Here is an 18,033-nt window from a genome sequence, read left to right as displayed (position 1 = left end):
GGCTGCGAGATCGTTTTCATATGTGTACCCCCATTTTTCATAGGTTTGGGATTGATTTCATTTACCTCTATTCCACGGTGCCATGCCGCATTTTTCCATGAGCTTAAGATTGACTTCATATACATATATCCATACCAAGTTCCAGGACTCTACCACAAATACGTCCAGAGATATGCTCTATGAAAAATTCGGTTTGTATGGGAGGAGAAGCTCGGCCAAACACTAACATATGTGTAAGCGCCAATCTATTATTATGGGAGGTTCCACTCCCAGGTTTTAGCCTATAACCATGCTTGGAAAGTCTGTGTCCGAAATTTCAAAGAAATCGGTACAGGCGGTATGGGCACATTGTGACTCCTCAAGCGAAATGAACTAATGATTGCAAAAATTGAAATGAAACATCGTAGTTGACCAAGAAAGAATATTAGACTTCATTCTCTCAACTTCTCAGAATGTAGAAAAGCTAAAAATATATAATAAGATAGGATATATTAAAACAGCCTCCAAAATATTTACCTGTACTACACAAATCAGTTTGATTGAAAATTGTTATTTATTTATTTATTTTATACTTCACATTTGACTGTGTCAAAATTTCATGTGAAAACAATACATATGTGTTGCTGGAAAAATTTCACGGCTGTTGACAGAATACTAACCTTAATAGCAAAAATATGGTTCTTTATGCTCTAAAAACAATCTATGTGAAAGATGAAAATTTTTGGTCAATTTCTTAGGCTCATCAAAGTTCAATGTGCTCAAAAAAAAAATAATTAATACATTTTTTTAATAAAATTGCAATTATCTTCGAAAGTATTAGTCCTACATAATTGGGTGTACGGTCCTTTTTTGTAGAGAATCGAGATAAGCTAAGAAAAATTTGTTTAGCACTTGAACTATGATGGACTCGGGCGAGCCTAAGATATTGACCAAAAATTCCAAAAATTTCCATCTTTGACACAGATTTTTTTAGAGCATAATGAACCATATTTTTGCTATTACCAATCAAAATTCTAAAAAGGCGGATTTTCGGCCCACACTACTGTGTACTCAAAAAAATTCTAACACTAACTGAGAAAAACTTTTGAAAATTGGTTGATTTAGTTTTCTACAAAGTTTTAAACTTGGGTTTATGTTGGGTTTTGTTAGAGAATAAACTGAATTTTAATTTGCAATTCTTGGAAATAAAAAAAATATGCATAAGTGGCCAACAATATCACTTTGAAATGGGGTGCTATTGATATGACCGATACCGTATGTACATATGTAAGTATGTATGTATGTATGTATGACATATATACTTGCATATGTACCTACTCCATACATATCGCTAGCTAAGAGTGAAAATGGGGGGTTCGGTTATTTCAAATTTTACGATACCATTTTCTTAATTTGGTTTGCAAAATTTTTCAAAGCAAAAAAAGTCCATATAAATCAGTAGGGTTGTTGTATGCCTTCATTGGGCTATTCAATTTTTTTCGAAACGATGCATTTTTAATATTTTTTGCTTCTTTCAACGACATTTAACTTTTGTTAAGGAGTGTACTTGGCAACTTTTCACTCTGAGCTAGAGATTTGTAACTCTTCCGCAGTTGTAAAGGGCAACATGGCGAGGTGGATGGATATGTTTTCACTCTCGAAATCATTCGAATGAGTGGCTTTTTCGTTCATACATATGTATGCACATTAGGGTGGTCCAAAAATTCATGTGGGGGAAAAAATAAAGCCTAGGATTGTTCTATACCGAAAAAATATCGCCTATTTTTATACCCGAGCGCACTTGTGCGCAACGGTTGTTTTTAACAGGCAAAACGAATCGAGATAGATATAGACAAATGTATGCATAAATGATCAGAATGAAGAATTCGATTAAGCGGTGACTGTCTGCCCGCCCGTCCGTCCGTCTATGTACACGATAACTCGAGTAAAAATTGCGATATCTTACCGAAGCTTGGTACGTGCACTTCTTTTGGGGCGTAGGACGGATGGTATTGAAAATGGGCAAAATCGGACAATAACCACGCCTACCTTCCATATAACGGTAATTTTTAGAAATACGAAAACTGCGATATTTTACTGAAGATTATTCACTCAAAATTGATATTTACAATAATTTTTAGACGAAAAATAAGAATATTATAAATTTTTGGAAAATTGGCATAGCCACGCCCACTTATGGTTACATGTGTGCATCTTGGTAACCGCTGCACCAATTTCTTCCAAATTTGGCACACTTGTTGGCCTTGACACAGCATAACAAATGGTTGAAAATTTTTAAAATCGGACAATAACCACGCACGCCCACATAAATTATATAATGGTAATTTAGAGAAATACGAAATCTTCGATAAATCAGTAAATATTAAAGCTAATTTATTAAAAATTGACGCTTGCAACAATTCTTTACCAAGAAATACGTTTATGATAAAATTTTGGAAAATGGGCGTGGCACCGCCCACTTATGATCACATATATGTATCTCGGAAACCGTTCTACCAATTTGTACCAAACTCGGTATGGTTATTGTGCTTGCCACATAAAAGCAAATCGTTGAAAATTATTGAAATCGGTATATAACGGTAAATTTCAGAAATGCTTGAAACTTCGATATTTCGAAATTTAAGGACGTTAATTTACTCAAAATTGATACTAACAACAATACCTTGGAAAGAAGTAGATTATTTGGAATTTTGGAAAATGGGCGTGATACCGCCCACATATGACTATGAATGGTTAAACGAACAATTTGGTATTGTTATTGCAAGTCTCCTGAAGAGAACCATAGTTTTCCTATCGAAAAATATTAGGGGTCTTCCCTTAAACTCGTAAAAGCATCGTAAACCTCGTAAAACTCGTAAACTTACGCAATTTATTTTTTTAAATTCCCTTTATATTTTAAAACCAACTAAGAATGTTATTACAAATATTCAGGGGTTCACAAGTAGACGCTTCAATGCTTTTTAAAAGATTTTTAGGGTATAATAAGAGTCGATAAAATATTTCCTGTTAGTTTAAAAACATTTTGGTGAAGTTACAAATTGCCTTGAAAGGTATTAACCGTTATTTTACGTTGAAACATTTTATGAGTTTAAGACATTTCGACGCTTAACACGTAATTTGATATTTTAAAAAGTTATTACAAATATAATAAGTTATGACTATACCAAATGCTTTGAAACTCAAATTTAGTCAAAAAGTGGAGTTAATCGATTTTGCAAGTGCAGCATTCGTGGGTACTTATTCTACAAGTAATATCTCTAGGAGCTACCCAATCGCTCCGGTCTATTCTCCCAGTTCAATACAAAACATTTTTTGTATGTATGTATGTATATTTATTTAAAATTGAGATTGTTGAGAAATAAATAGTAAGTGGTGTTACGTCATGTGATGAAGAAAAATTGAGGCAGAGTCAAGTGCGCGAGAGGTCTGTTGTGTAGAGCGCCTACTGCACTACACTCTGCGGCGAGCAAAATGTATTCAACATACACCTTGGTGGCGAGGTGCCACCCATTGGGAGTCTTTCGAAAATATGCTGACGTATTTGTTGATTAACGAATGACAACCGCTTTCCGTGGTGTTTTCGTACATTCAGTGTTCGTCTAGTATTCCACACAGCCGGTTGCTTATAAACAAGCGAAAAGTACTGTAGTAAAGATAACAACAAAAGTCATAAGCTAGTATATAAATGCATTTTCGGCATTTATCATTTTTGTTGTTATTGTTGTTCTAAATAACTCAGGTAATTGTTGTTGCATATTAGCATCGGTCTATAGTGGAGCGCTTTACGTTTTGTATGTACATATTTACAACTACACAATTATATTGACTGCGAATAATTGGGATCAACAAACAAGTCAATAAAACCTAGACAAAACGGAGATCAACAAACTGCATACTTGGCCGGACATTAAAATACATACATACATATACATGTGTATACAATTAAACAACGAGCAGAGTCATGAATTCAATAATTAGATTTGTAAGTTCTGCAAAATATCCGGCTGCTATAAAAACGTCATATTATACCGGATTAAATGCCTGTTTAAATTATACGAGCATCGCAACAGGTGTTGTTGAGCCAAAGCGTCAGCCGTTAGACGAAACACCGGTGGGTGCGAAAACAAACACAGCAAGAACTGCCACTCCAAGCCACGTACAACGAGAAGCCAAATCGGTTAGTAAATATGTCCAATGTAAGCATGTGAGTGCCATTCCAAATCAAATGTAGTAGGTAAACTTCTTTCCGTAGGACTTCGATTTGCTGAAAGTTTGCACATAGCCTAATTTCATACTAAAACTGATAGAAATGGATTTAAAAATTACAAAAATCAAGCTCATCTTGAGTCCATTTGATTTGCTAAATTTTTAATATCTTATTTTTGCATACATACAAAAAAATATTTAAAAAATATGGCCAACTTATAATGAAATTTGGTGACCTTTTGCCACATTCCACGTTCATATTTACAAAAAAAATTAAAATAAAAAAGTAATACATTTTTAACAGTTTTTAGGCCGTTTTGCAAGCCTTTTTTTTAATTTATCTGCCCTTCGGTATGTGGTCGGGCTATGTAGAAAATTAAAGGACATCGCTCAGAAAATTATTGATTGAATTGATTATTAAAGAATTCGGAAAAGGAAGATTTAACCCCAACGAATGTTTTTATCTAGTGAGAGAGAGGCTGACCACGGAAATGTCATCATAATATGAAAGATAATTATCCTTCTTGGTATAAATATGGATTAGCGGTATAATTATTAACTCTTTGACATTATTTTTATAATTATGGAGTCGAGTGTAAGTTCAATTTTTTTCTTGTTTTGGGCTGTTTGTAAATTGACGGAAATGATTTATCCATCGGTCTCACTGAGCGGATAACATTGATTATTGCCAATATGTTGTGTAAAAGCCAAATTAACTTCAAAATCCGTTTAAGTATAGAAATCGTGGCCAGTTTCTCATTTCAGGATTAGTTAAGAGATAACATGACAATTATTTCGACTGTTGATCAGTACAATATTTAATATTTTCTTTTCGTTAAAGGTTAAGCCGATAAGCATTCAACCATTGACAGACACATTTGGACGGCACCACACATATCTGCGGATCTCATTGACCGAGCGCTGTAATTTGCGTTGTGAGTAAGAAGAAAACCACAATCAAAAATTATTTTCACAAGATTTATTTGAAATCATTATAGAAATGAAAAAGTTATGAGTGAATGGAATGAGCTATTTGGAGATGCATAGATTTTGGTTGAATTTTTGTTCCAATACTTATTAAATAACTATTTCAATTGATACTAAGTGGATGTTAGATAAGATAACGTACATACGAGTATTACTTGCATAGAGCACCTAAATACTCCATGTATGTATGTACATATAAGTAGATACATACTTATATGGAAAAATTATAATGGTATTCACCAAAGTGACTGTTGGCAACAATCGTTGCTTGAGCTCATCTGCTCTTTTGCCAGATTGCCAGGCCACTTGCTCAATTCGGTGAATACAACTTATAATTTTTTTGAAATTATTAATAAATCTTAACTCTTTTATACATATGTATTTTTAGGCCAATACTGCATGCCAGCGGAAGGTGTACAACTACAGCCAAAATCGAATCTTCTAACCACTGATGAAATACTTTACTTGGCTCGAATATTTGTTGAACAGGGAGTTCGTAAAATTCGTTTAACTGGTGGTGAACCTACGGTACGCCGAGATATAGTTGACATCATTGGTAAGCAGACAAGCGACTATGCATTAAGGAGGATCTACAACGTGATACTCTGAATAGAAGAGCGTTTCAAATAATGCAATCTAAAGTCAAAGCTTTAAAACAACCACTTCACAAAAAATCTAATTATTCCATTTTTTATATACATACATACATAAATTGCAGCCAAAATAAAATCTATACCTAGACTTGAAAATGTGGGTATAACGACTAATGGACTTGTATTAACACGTCTATTATTACCAATGCAACGCGCTGGACTCGACGCAGTAAACATCAGTTTGGACACATTGCGCCCCAAACGTTTCGAAGAAATCACTCGGCGAAAAGGGTGGGAACGGGTTATAGCAGGTATTGACTTAGCCATACAATTGGGCTTTAAACCGAAATTGAATTGTGTACTAATGCGCAATTTCAACGATGATGAGATTTGTGACTTTGTTGAATTCACCAAAGATCGGGCAGTGGATGTTCGATTTATAGAGTATATGCCGTTTACCGGTAATAAATGGCAAACCGATAGATTGGTCTCCTATAAGTAAGTATGTTTGTATGTATAGGTATGTATTAAGGTGCATAATTTATTGTTTTGTTTTTGTAATAGTGATGTTATTTTATGATGCTTATGACAAGCCTGTATAATATTACTCAGTATATGTTTTAGTAACTACAAAAAAAAAGAAACAGAAAAATGCACATGGATGTATGTATATCAAAGAGAAATGGAGCGTAAATATTTGGTGCTTTGCATTAGTTTAAGCAATTGCTTTATAATTGCAGAGAAACATTGCAGATTATACAGAAGAGATGGTCGAATTTTCAACCTTTACCAAATGGGCCAAACGATACTTCAAAAGCTTACGGCGTGCCCGGTTTCGAAGGACAAGTGGGTTTCATTACCTCGATGACTGAACACTTCTGTGGTACCTGCAATCGCTTACGCCTGACTGCTGACGGTAATATTAAAGTTTGCCTTTTTGGAAACAAAGAATTTTCGCTACGAGATGCTATACGTGGCAATTGTTCTGAAAAGGATCTGATTGATCTAATCGGAGCAGCCGTTAGCCGAAAGAAAAAACAACATGCCGGTAAGTAAATATTTCGGTCTTATTTTTTGTGATTGTTTTATCACAAGGAAACAGCATATCTCTTTTTAATGATAGATTCGTTGTTTTGCAATCCTTTATTTATAAGTAGTCATTGGGTGATTCATCCATTTTATTTGCGTGATTGCAGGCATGTTGAATTTGTCACAAATGGAAAATCGTCCAATGATTCTAATCGGTGGATAGTTTTATACCATATTAATAATGTGCGCTCTCTCATACCAACGACCAATGGCTTAAATATACCAGTAAGGTTAGTTTAGAATAAAATTAACCACCGCATTATAATTTTGCCTAAGCATTAAAACATTTCATTCATACACATACAATACATAAATAGTACGTAAACATTTGGTTATTTTGGTTAATTTTTAGGAAATCGCTTACATCATGATATTGGCGAAGCACGAATATATAACAAATACAAAATTTTTGAAAATCAGCCACACCAACGGATCATTTCGCAAAACGGACACAACGGCATTTCATTACCTGTTTTCACTAGTCTCATTAGCACACAGTCAGCAACAAAATATTGTGCACAAAAACGAAGATTTGGGACGACGAACTCAAATGGTTGTATGACTAATAGTAACAGCGGTAACAATTTAACTCATGTAGATAAGTCTGGCAAAGCACAGATGGTGGATGTCACAGAGAAACAAAGCAGCCAACGCGAAGCAGAAGCTCGTGCCACAGTTGTAGTGGGATCGGCTATTGCTGAACTTATACACAAGAACACCATGATTAAAGGCGACGTACTCAGTGTGGCCCAGCTGGCTGGGATAATGGGCGCCAAACGAACTTCGGAACTTATACCTCTTTGTCACAACATTACATTAACGTCAGTTAAAGTGGAAGCGAAACTAAATCTGCAAACAAATTGTGTGGAAATTTACGGTCGAGTAAAGTGCACAGGGCAAACGGGTGTGGAAATGGAGGCACTTACTGCTGTCACATTGGCGGCACTTACAGTCTACGACATGTGCAAGGCCATTTCGCATGATATAACAATAACAGATGTAAAACTCTGGGGCAAAAGAGGTGGTAAACGGACTTTTGAACGCAGTTAGGACAAAACATAACAACTTAAAAAAAATATGATCTTGGAGTATACATCCAATAGGGCTGTTCAGGATCTTGCAATGCATCTTCGGAACATTTGTAAATTTACAACAATAAAATTAAAACGGTTGCCATGGTAGCAAACACAAAATTTTCAAACGCGAATGCAAATGCAAAACCAAGACTATTGGCACAAAATCCGGAACCACCCTATTATTTATTAGGTACTGCTTTCAGCATCAAGCATAGACCACAACGATTATAAGAAATGAAATTAATAGCCCAATTCTGTATCGGTGACAAAGATTTTTTTACTGACAAATTTTAATTTTTTCATATATTTTTCCGTAATAAAAACTGTGACAAAATTCATCACTGATACAGAATAGAGCCGTAAATGTTGCTGTATAATTATTACTGAACAATAGAAAAGTTGTTTTCGTCTCCAGAGACGAAAATCGTTAGATTGAAAACTTTTTCATCTTCTAATAATTATCTGGGACTTTTACTTTTTTTCGTCTCGCGGACGAAGACGGAAATGATTTACGTCTCTTTACATGTAGACTTTTGAAAGTGTATAAATAAGTATAACATTTGATGCTTTTTTCAGAATATAGAAAGATTTTGCACTGTATTGTTAGTGGACATGAAACTACTTTAAATACTGGTACGTTACTTTGCAAGTGGACTACTCATATTTACGCTTAATTTCGTGTAACAATCAGGGTGCGTTCGGAAATGCATCAAGCCAAAGCATCAGAGTCTTTTATATCTAAACTATAACTGATGGATATGTCTTATTTGCGCAACTAAGTTCCAATTCGGCTTTTAACCGTGGTTGCGCATATTTGACATTTCCATCAATTAAAGTTTAGAAATAAAAGAGACTGCTACTTTGGCTTGATGCATTTCTAAACGCGCCCTTAAATTAAGAGAAAACGAGAGACGTCATTTTCGTCTTAAAATAAACGTACAGAGAGACAAGAAAACTAAAAGTCCCATATACATACATATGTAATTAATATGAAAATAGGTAAATTATTTCCGTCTTAAAATAAAACGTCCCAGAAGACGAAAAATAAATAAAAGTGCCGGGAGCACTCCATAATCGATCCCGACAAGACATAATCCAGACATTTTTTAAAAATCCAGACAATAAAAAATCCAGACAGGACATAATACGAACATAACAAAACCCAGAGCAAATAAAATACAGATAACACATTATTCAGACAAGACAAAATCCCGACAAGACACAATCCAGCAAAAAAAAAAAATTACAATGCTTCCGGCATTGAAATTGATGACTTATGCTTAAATATAGACGGTTACCACTCCACATTTTTTCGCTCCTTCACTGCAAGGAGCCTAACCCTCGCCCCTACAAAATCCTCGGCAACCATTTTACCGAATGCTGCGAATTCTCGTCGATGGCAAATAAATTCCGATGGTGAATAACCGGAGAATTGTCGGATCTAGCTCTCGTTCCCGGCGCATACAACTGAGATTGCGAACAAAGTACAGAGCCGTAGCAAAGTCCTCAATTTCCCGATTCGGCAGTACTTGAGCAAAGACAAAGAAACGGTGTTGCAAACATACAAGGCAATTGGCCGTCCGGTTCTAAATTATGCAGTGCCTGTGTGCTCGCCGGGGACAATTGGTTCGCAGTGGACGAAACTACAGACATGCCACAATACAACACCCCGGAGAACAAGGGGATGCCTTCTGATGCCACATCTACAGTGAAGCCGAAATTCTATCGGTAAGGGGCACAACATCATTCTCAGCAAGCAGTTCCTAGTAGGGTGCTACAGATGTCAGCACTCGAACTTGCTTGAGCTGAAGGACCAGGTCCAGCACTACGCACAGCACCCCTGGGATTAGGACTGTACAGACAGGGTATTAACGGCATTTACAAACTCCAGTCGAGTGAATGCCGTCATCCGTGGCAATCACCACCTGCGAACGAGAGTCAGCTTCAACTGCCTCGAGATACCCACGTAACTCTGGCCCAACTCGCCTCCCAACATCCCCCATGGCACCAAGCACCTCTTCACATGCCCACTCAATCCAACTCAACTAACATGCCTCTCCCTCTGGTTCTACCTAATAGAAATATCAAGTTTCCTTGGCCTACCGTTAGTTGAGCCTGTGGACAATTAAGGGCTAAGTAAGGCCTTACAACAATAACAACAACTGTGTCTTTAATACATTATTTTTGAAAATCCCGACAAAATATAAAAATCGCGCGATTTTTTTAATTATTATTTTTTTTTGTCGCGATTTCTTGTGTGGATTGTGTCTTGTCGGGATTATATATGGTCGGGATTTAGTCGTGTCTGGATTATGTCTTTCGGGGTTCTGTATTTCGGTATTTTGTATATCAGGATTTCATTATACACCCAAAAGTCCCATATAATTATTATGAGAAGACGTAAATAAATAAATAATCGTCCCGCGAGACAAAAAAATATATTTCTTATAAATTATTATTATACAAAGGCGAAAAAAAATTTCTTTAGAACAAGGTGACGTTTTTGATCCCCAATATGTATTAGGATAATAACTATTTTGGGTCTGATATAAAGTGGTGCTTTTTTAAGTGAAGTAAGAAAAAATCGTGGGGTTGGTTAGAATATAGATTTAGCATTAAGTGTTCAGCTGGCCTGTTGTTCTCCTTATTATAACTACCTTTGGAAATTTGAAATATATATTTATACTGAGGAATAAGGGATTATAAATTATATTTGTTATTCATGAAAAACATTTTTAATTTAAAAGTTTTTAATTAAATATACACGTTCATTTTTACTCAATGCATGTTTAATTTCCTCCCGTCCATTTTTTAAATTATGATGGGAGCAAGTTTAGTTTCAATTAATCGAAAGAAAACTTATCTTTGCAATGGAACTTCATCTTACTACCGAATCAAAATGCAGTTTTTATCTTTTTGTTATTTGTGAACGCCCACTGTATCATTCGGTGGACGATAGTTGACTGGGCAGAGCACCTCATATTGATTGCCCGCATCACAGAGTTACCCCTAATTTCATTAATTCGACACTAAAACATTTCGATTTTCCGATTTTTTCTCTTCCTCTTCACTCTTTGGTGTTTCATTGGACATTTGCTCTCCCCGAATCTTAATATTGTGTTGTTCTTTAAATTTATTGATCTGTTGTCCTTTAGCGGTGAGGTCTTCGTTTACGCGTGTGATTGTTTTCTCGATGAAGTCTTTGTTTTCAATTAACTGCGGTAGAACATCCTTAACAGTTCGCTCTGCCAAGACACCACCGATCAGTCGAAAACATTTGCGCTCTGGATCCACTGTTTTGAGGGTTTCTATCACAGTTCTAAAAGAAATTCAATTAGGCATATGTACTGGAATTGATTTGATAGCGAATTGAAAACCATTTGAGGTTATGTTGTCATACATACTTGTGTTCTTTCAAATCCATCTCCAGCGTATTTAAATTGTTTACAAGGTTTCGTTGTTCATTTCTGAGCTGTTGGAACTCTCCAATAATCTTCTCGTTCAATTTGGCTTCCTTGGCTTGCTCGCTGGCCATTGTTTTCTGTGATTTTATTAACAGATGCACGAAAAACAGCAATCTTCCTCGGCAAATTCGCGTCTGGTAGTGATTACTAATTTCAGCAAAATGTTTGACAGTGCGAATTCGCCCCAACAGTGATGAAAAGTGGAGTCAAACAAGGCGAATTTAAAACAAGGTGGTGTTACCGGAGCGGCTGTTTTCATGTCGAGTTTGAACTGTTTGTTAAAATTATGTGTTTGTTGTAATCAAGACGTATTAAACAAGGTGGTGTTAGCCGTATATAAGTAAAAAATTACACTAACAAATTGTAACGTGGTTGAAAATAAAATTAAAGTATTACGCGTTCTATAAACATAAAATAACTTAATTGAAAATATTATTTTTTTTTTTAATGGTGAAGCTTGCGACTTATACCTTGGTTATAATGCACGGGGCGAATCGTAACAAATCGCGGCGAATTCGTAAGGATGTATTGATTTTAGATGCTTCCGTTCTACATTGCGTTCAAATGCATTATAATCGTTTATTGCCCATACAATAGATAATTAAGTGACAGTTCACTGCGTTCCGTTACTTCCATTATAATCCAGGAATATGACTACCATCAGCGTTTGCAATAATACCTTAAAAGTAGAACGTCAGTATAGGCCAACCCTAAAGCTGCCTTTAGATTACTCTGGAAAAATCGCTCGTGTAAATGGTGATTCAAAAATCGCATGCCTCAAAGTAGACAGCAAGTGAACTTTTGAAGGCGATTATCGCCTGTAAAAAAATCGTCTCATGTAAAAGCAGCTTAAACCGAAGGTAAGGCGAATTCCAAAAATAATCTATCTGGTAGCGCCTTTAGAAATCGCCGCTAAATAGGCGAGATTTGTCATTGGATTCCGTGTTATCAATTTACAATTAATAATTTATTGTTGAGTTATAAAAACTTATTTTTTTATATTTAGTGATTCAGAGCATCTACGCGAAACGCTTAAAATGCTTCAAAACGTGATTGACTTCTGCAATTACTGGTGGTTCCGATATCTTATGGTCACAGAGCTATATATGGTCGAAAAATGGGAACGGGTTACAATTCGTAAGCTATCTTTTACCATATGCCACGATAATAAATATTAATCCAAATCGATTTCAACAGATGTGATTTTTGCAATACTCTTTTGCCTGTTTTGGTACTTTAACTATTCAGTGCTTTTATCGTTTACGGGTAGTGTACTAGGTATCACTCCTATCTCCAGCGTTGTGGACCAACACGGTAGCAAAATTGTGTAACTATAGCAATTCCATGATTGGAGGCAACTGCTGGCAATCACTGACGGAAAAATAGCGCATATACCTGCATACCTAGGCACAGAAAAATTATTTAACTCTTAGTCAAGAAATCACTTCATTATCAGAATACTGCATTCAAAAGCTTCGACATATAACGAATGAGAATCCCGTATCCTACCAGCGACGCCAAGCCAGTAGGCCGCTTTCATTGTTATAGAAAGGGACAAAAAGTAAATTTCCATATATACTTTTATTGACTTTCCAATGCTTATCAAATAGTTAAAGCTGAATTTATTTAACAAATATTTAGTTGTTTGTAACACATTCATGTTATTAATCAAAACGCGTAATTGCCCCGTAGCCGTGTAAACTCGTAAATAAACTGGTTTTCCGTACAAAATTGAGCAAGTTTGCGAGGCTTACTTGGTTTCGCGACATTTACGCCCATAAATGAATTGCCCTATTATTTATTATGCAGAAATGGAAAAGTATCTAATCCAATATAACAAAACAGCAGCACACTTCAGTTCGGAGATAAGTTTAAATACAAACTTCTAAAAGTATTATTATCAATGGAACTCGCATTATAGAATATGTTACTAATTATATGTATATTATAGCATCTTGTTTATGAGAATTTACGTAAGCTCTTGCAAGTTAAACTGAATTACCACTATCCAATTTTAAGTACACTTAAATGAATGTACATTCATTCGGATAATATATTATTGCGTGACATTGCAAATGTATATGCAGAACCATGATTATGTTTAAAATAAACAATAAAGCACTTTGTAAACGCCTAATTGTAGTTCTTACAAATTTTATTATTCACATACCAATGTACATGCATGCGCTAAAGACATTTTAAGAGCAAAATCTCGGGCAAGTATATTTTATCAATTTCTTTTTCAACAAAACGTTCATGTCTCTCTTTCAGCACAGCAGCATTCAAATTAAAATCTGACTTTAAAAAATGTATACTTGCCTTGTCTTCACTTACATGTATATTATAGTATTTACAATCAGCTAATAAATCATCTATATGCTCATGTATTACAAGTTTGCTTAAGAAAATAGCAGGTACCACCAGTTGTTTACTGGTATATGCGTGTGCAAATACTAAGTACACCTTGCTGTAAAATGAAAAATATGTAAACGATTTACATTATGATAAATATTCAATATATACCGCCTTAGTATTTGCAACTTCAAAGCCGCTATTGCACTTAAAATATGTGGAAGCTTCTGTATTCCGGAAAGGACTCTATAGAAATTTCCTTGATGATAGCTTATAGCTATTTTATATGCTAAATCGAATGTTTCGCTTTCTCTAAAATTTCAATTAGAAATACATTTGTATTAATGGTATGTAGGTTTTTGTACATTTGCATCCAAAATTTACCTTACTTCTTGTGGAATACTCAATGCACGATTTAGCGCGTCTATCGTTCCTAAATTGAAGAGAAGATACATCGCCTCAACAAAATTACGCTTTCTTAACTCGTTTAATTTCATACTGCTCACATCGATATCATCGTAGCAACATAGAGCGCGTTTCAAGCACTCCTGCAGATGTTGATTGCAAATTTTCGTATCAAAATTATCTATTTGTTCTTCACAAAGTCTAAAAACTACAGAAAGTAATGAAGTGTTTTTGGCAAAGAGAATACATATACCTGTAACGACTATAAGCCAAAAACATGACCATTGGTTCAAGTAACTTCAAAGTTTGGCGTTCATTGTACTGCTGCATTACCACCTCCTGTCGAACTGCGCGCAAGCGATCGAATATGAAATCGTAAGCAAAGTTATACGGCTTTCGTTTGTCTAAGATTATACTAGAAACAACATCAAATAAGCAGATACGAAAAAGCCTCCCGAAACTGGACTTACTCTTTTAATAAGTATTCCACAGTTTTTTGCAAGCATCGTTCTGTGCGTAAATCCTTAGCTCTGGGTGCCCTCACGCCAGCAGCTGACCGAGCAAAAGATTTCACCAGCATTCCTGGAACATTTTTCTCGCCGTTTTTCCATTCATAAAAATGTAGAAGTCTCTCCTTAATTCGACTATGATTAGAGGGATATACATACAAGTAAATATTTTTAGCAGTTCTCAGCTTGGATACAATTCCATAAATCGCACTTACAGTTTTGCTTCTACTTCTGGGCAAAGTAAGTCGCAAGTTCCTAAATGAGAAAAATTGTTGCCGGTACTAAAAAGAGATTATAAAATATACAATCCTACCTGTAATACTGTTGGACATTGATATTTACGTAGTTTGTAATTTTTTTGGTAAGCAGACGACCAAAGGGATAATTTAATAAATTTGTTGTTGTAATTTTTGTTTTTGCTCAACCCGATTCAAGGCGAATTATACACGGTGGTGTTCAAGGCGAATTTATATAAGGTGTGTTCAATGCGAATTTATTTAACGTGGTGTTCAAGCCGAATTTATATAAGGTGGTGTTGATGGCGAATTTAGATTTTCGCCGAGGTACGTCTTAATGTCAAAATGATGTGTTTGTTGTAAAATGAATTCGCCTTGTTTACGACAAACACATCATTTTGACATTCAGTAGTGTCGCGGCTAAAATTTAATTCGCCATCAACACCACCTTGTATAAATTCGCCTTGAACACCACCTTGCATAAATTCGCCTTGTTCGTGAACACTACCTTGTATAAATTCGTCTTGAATAGGATGTTCAAGAGCTAAAAAATATTTTTTTGACTGGCAATTTGTTTACTACTGTCCTGAAGGCGATTTGGTATAATCATCCGATTTAAAAGAAAACGATCAATATTTAAGTAAATTACACCGCCTTCAGTAATCTTGATTCTGTTTGTAATGGCAAACAAAACAGAATACAATGACGACACAACTGCTGCCCAAATACAGGATCAAAACGCCTTGCTGGATTCGCCTATTCGTGGTCCCACACTCTCAACAAGTACATCAAGTTTCGAAGCTTTAGATCCACATGATCCCAACCTGAGCAAGCTTGCAACAAAAATGTTTCGAAAAACAGAGGAATATATATGCAACGAACTTAATGCACCTCTCGAAGACTACAAACTATTGGAGGAAATGAATAAAGCTACGGTGGCCAAGTATTCGGATATGCACCAAATAGCCGAGAATTTAAACGTATCTACAAACGAATTAAGCATAAAGTTTCAGCAACTGGTATTTGTAAACGAATTTAATGTTTAAACTATTCTAACGAAAACATTTCTATTCTCCAAGGTTCCCCTCATGAAACAAATCGATGAAATATCGGATACAGTTGACAAATTGGAGGCTGCCGCCTATAAATTAGATGCTTATAGCATTGCTCTTGAAAACCGTGTGAAATCAGTCCTTCAGCGGAAATCAACAATGCATTAAAACTTTTTTCATTTAATATAACATTTTAGATGTACGTAGTAAAATTAATGTAAAGCTCTCCCCTATCCAAGTATCAATTTGATGAGTATGGCAAGAATGTTGAGGAATATAAGTGGTACTAGAAAGAAAATGTGAAAATGAACTTTGTGTGATCAAAGTTTGCGAAAACTTACTTTTTGCCACGGTACGAATTGAGCGGATCAAGTTAAGAACCTGTGCCTTCGCCGTAGGTTGTCCGAAATCTTGCATATTGGCCGCTTGCGCACCCCAGCCAACTAAAAGAAAGATTCAATCAAAATGAACACGTCAGTTGAGATTTACTCACATTTCGCAAGAAAGCGCTCCTCATGTAACACGCACACTGCATTTAAGCACAGTAAAGATGCCTCGACAAGAGTCCATAAAGTAAACATTTTGTTAATAAAATTAACTTTGGAAAACGATGACAACGTATTGCGAATTCGCTATTCCAAAATGTCCCAAAATCGGGAGTTACCAGACTTTTAAAATGAGGCCCTGTGTCAATTGATAGTGTGGCGAATATTGCGGCAACGCGAAGCGAACAACGAGAAAATGGCAGAATGTTCGAATGAATAGTCGATGTTCAGACACGGAAACCTTTGTTGCGGCAACTCGAAGCTTGTAGGGGCAGAGCGACGAGGAAAGGGGACGGGTACGAGTTTCTCGTTCTCGAGCAGCGTTGCCACTAACAAATTTTTTTCTCTACAAATTTTCTTCCCAAGTCCGACCAAAATCATTTACAACATACCAAATAAGTTTAAATTGGGTCATTCCATTGAAAGGAGGAAAACGACAAATTTAAGTATGCCCTATCTATCTGTATTATCATTACATAGTGTAAGATCTATGGCTTTCCTACGGGTTTTTTTTTAAACAAAAGTAGGTTCTGAACTCCTACAACCTATCACTAGATTAGTTGTTAAGAGGTAGTTAAAATAGAGGCCTCGACTATTGATCGGGAAGCTCGAACCCACTGCACGCGGTGAACGTTAGCATCGCCTCTGATAAGAACCAAGCCTGTGCTGTATCCGTCCATCAGTCTGCGAAACAGAGATTGCGGAGGATCATCAGCCTCATAGGTCATGCAAAAGGAAGCCAGCGCAATCGATGCGCCATTCAACTCTGCCATTACAAAGGTTCTGATTTTATCTCTATTTCGATCCACCAGATGCTCGAAACCTGCCGTGCCCAGGCCACATACCCTTTAGTTGTTCACCGAAGCTTCCTGGATGAGTGCTATATCGACGTCGCCTCTTCGACCCGTAGGACCCTCCGATCGGTCGTTGGAAGAGCCAGTCCACCACTTCCCGATTTTCTCCGGCGGCATTATGCAGTGTCACCGAGCTCGAAACATCGCAAGCCACCACCTTGGGTTCTCCAACGAGAAGTCAAAAAATGACGTTTGCTAGAGCCGCCTGCATCCACCTCCATTGGCCCCGAGGGATGGAGCCGAGTGCTATAAGTCGTACAGATTATTTGCTCGATGAACACTTATTATGTGTATTGACTATGAATATTGTCACTGTCACAAATTAGGAGTTTCGATTTAAAATAGGAACTTTTTCGTAAGGATTATTTTTATTTCAGGTAAATTTTGAGGGTTTTTTGCGAAGGCATGCACTTTGTGCTATATAAATTTGTTGTAAATAAATTTTCCTAAAGTTATTTCAACTCATAATTTTGTATTTTAATAAAAGTGAATGTCTCTATTCAATAATTAGTAGATTTTTTTCGCCAAAATGATATGATTTCGTCGTAGAGCAGGTTTCCTGACTGAATAGCCATAAAATGCTTCAGCGAAATCTATTTTTGACTAATCAACATCAAAAAGAATGTCCCATCCAAAGGCACCGGTTGATCAGAGAGAAAGGCGCC

The 18,033-nt window shown here is 36.0% G+C and overlaps 7 protein-coding genes across 10 annotated transcripts in view; 3 read left to right on the top strand and 4 right to left on the bottom strand.

Moving 5' to 3' along the window:
• Window positions 1–3,443: 3,443 nt before the first annotated feature.
• Window positions 3,444–8,238, top strand: LOC118748065 (molybdenum cofactor biosynthesis protein 1-like). 4 transcript variants are annotated; one of them, XR_004994015.1, is made up of 7 exons: window positions 3,444–4,177; window positions 5,048–5,141; window positions 5,582–5,749; window positions 5,912–6,284; window positions 6,527–6,834; window positions 6,983–7,105; window positions 7,228–7,317. XR_004994015.1 is itself a non-coding variant. In XM_036482357.1 (7 exons), exons 2-7 carry the CDS (start codon window positions 3,962–3,964, stop codon window positions 7,923–7,925), a joined length of 1,857 nt encoding a protein of 618 aa, XP_036338250.1. In that variant the 5' UTR covers window positions 3,444–3,640; window positions 3,740–3,961; the 3' UTR covers window positions 7,926–8,238. The 4 variants fall into 4 exon arrangements, 3 of the variants coding, with proteins under 3 accessions (XP_036338250.1, XP_036338249.1, XP_036338252.1); XM_036482357.1 differs by lacking the exon at window positions 6,983–7,105 and having other exon boundaries at window positions 3,444–3,640; window positions 3,740–4,177; window positions 7,228–8,238; XM_036482356.1 differs by lacking the exon at window positions 6,983–7,105 and having other exon boundaries at window positions 7,228–8,238.
• Window positions 8,239–10,644: 2,406 nt separating this feature from the next.
• Window positions 10,645–11,577, bottom strand: LOC118748064 (probable prefoldin subunit 2). The gene is made up of 2 exons (XM_036482355.1): window positions 11,356–11,577; window positions 10,645–11,270 (listed from the first exon to the last, which is right to left on the bottom strand). The coding sequence occupies exons 1-2, from the start codon at window positions 11,484–11,486 to the stop codon at window positions 10,970–10,972; spliced, it is 432 nt and encodes a 143-aa protein (XP_036338248.1). The 5' UTR covers window positions 11,487–11,577; the 3' UTR covers window positions 10,645–10,969.
• Window positions 11,578–12,347: 770 nt separating this feature from the next.
• LOC118748061 lies at window positions 12,348–13,552 on the top strand. The gene is made up of 2 exons (XM_036482354.1): window positions 12,348–12,552; window positions 12,613–13,552. The coding sequence occupies exons 1-2, from the start codon at window positions 12,453–12,455 to the stop codon at window positions 12,744–12,746; spliced, it is 234 nt and encodes a 77-aa protein (XP_036338247.1). The 5' UTR covers window positions 12,348–12,452; the 3' UTR covers window positions 12,747–13,552.
• LOC118748057 (germinal-center associated nuclear protein-like) lies at window positions 12,978–15,127 on the bottom strand. Its single transcript, XM_036482350.1, has 7 exons — window positions 14,995–15,127; window positions 14,897–14,936; window positions 14,643–14,816; window positions 14,426–14,587; window positions 14,152–14,373; window positions 13,939–14,079; window positions 12,978–13,882 (listed from the first exon to the last, which is right to left on the bottom strand). The coding sequence occupies exons 1-7, from the start codon at window positions 15,011–15,013 to the stop codon at window positions 13,603–13,605; spliced, it is 1,038 nt and encodes a 345-aa protein (XP_036338243.1). The 5' UTR covers window positions 15,014–15,127; the 3' UTR covers window positions 12,978–13,602.
• Window positions 15,128–15,527: 400 nt separating this feature from the next.
• Window positions 15,528–16,279, top strand: LOC118748058 (biogenesis of lysosome-related organelles complex 1 subunit 2-like). The gene is made up of 2 exons (XM_036482351.1): window positions 15,528–15,936; window positions 15,997–16,279. The coding sequence occupies exons 1-2, from the start codon at window positions 15,598–15,600 to the stop codon at window positions 16,135–16,137; spliced, it is 480 nt and encodes a 159-aa protein (XP_036338244.1). The 5' UTR covers window positions 15,528–15,597; the 3' UTR covers window positions 16,138–16,279.
• Window positions 15,935–16,662, bottom strand: LOC118748060 (immediate early response 3-interacting protein 1-like). Its single transcript, XM_036482353.1, has 3 exons — window positions 16,463–16,662; window positions 16,311–16,412; window positions 15,935–16,255 (listed from the first exon to the last, which is right to left on the bottom strand). Exons 1-3 carry the CDS (start codon window positions 16,548–16,550, stop codon window positions 16,200–16,202), a joined length of 246 nt encoding a protein of 81 aa, XP_036338246.1. The 5' UTR covers window positions 16,551–16,662; the 3' UTR covers window positions 15,935–16,199.
• A 1,022-nt stretch (window positions 16,663–17,684) lies between these two features.
• Window positions 17,685–18,033, bottom strand: part of LOC118748059 — a gene marked incomplete in the record, with an annotated part of 3,308 nt that continues 2,959 nt past the window's right edge. The window contains 1 exon segment of the mRNA XM_036482352.1: window positions 17,685–17,971. Within this exon segment, the coding sequence (XP_036338245.1) occupies window positions 17,962–17,971 (10 nt within the window).

Source organism: Rhagoletis pomonella, unplaced genomic scaffold (genome assembly GCF_013731165.1).
Source record: "Rhagoletis pomonella isolate Grant_MI unplaced genomic scaffold, Rhpom_1.0 Rhpom_scaffold_00012, whole genome shotgun sequence".
Taxonomy (NCBI): Eukaryota; Metazoa; Arthropoda; class Insecta; order Diptera; family Tephritidae; genus Rhagoletis; species Rhagoletis pomonella.
This window is presented reverse-complemented; position numbering and strand designations above follow the sequence as displayed.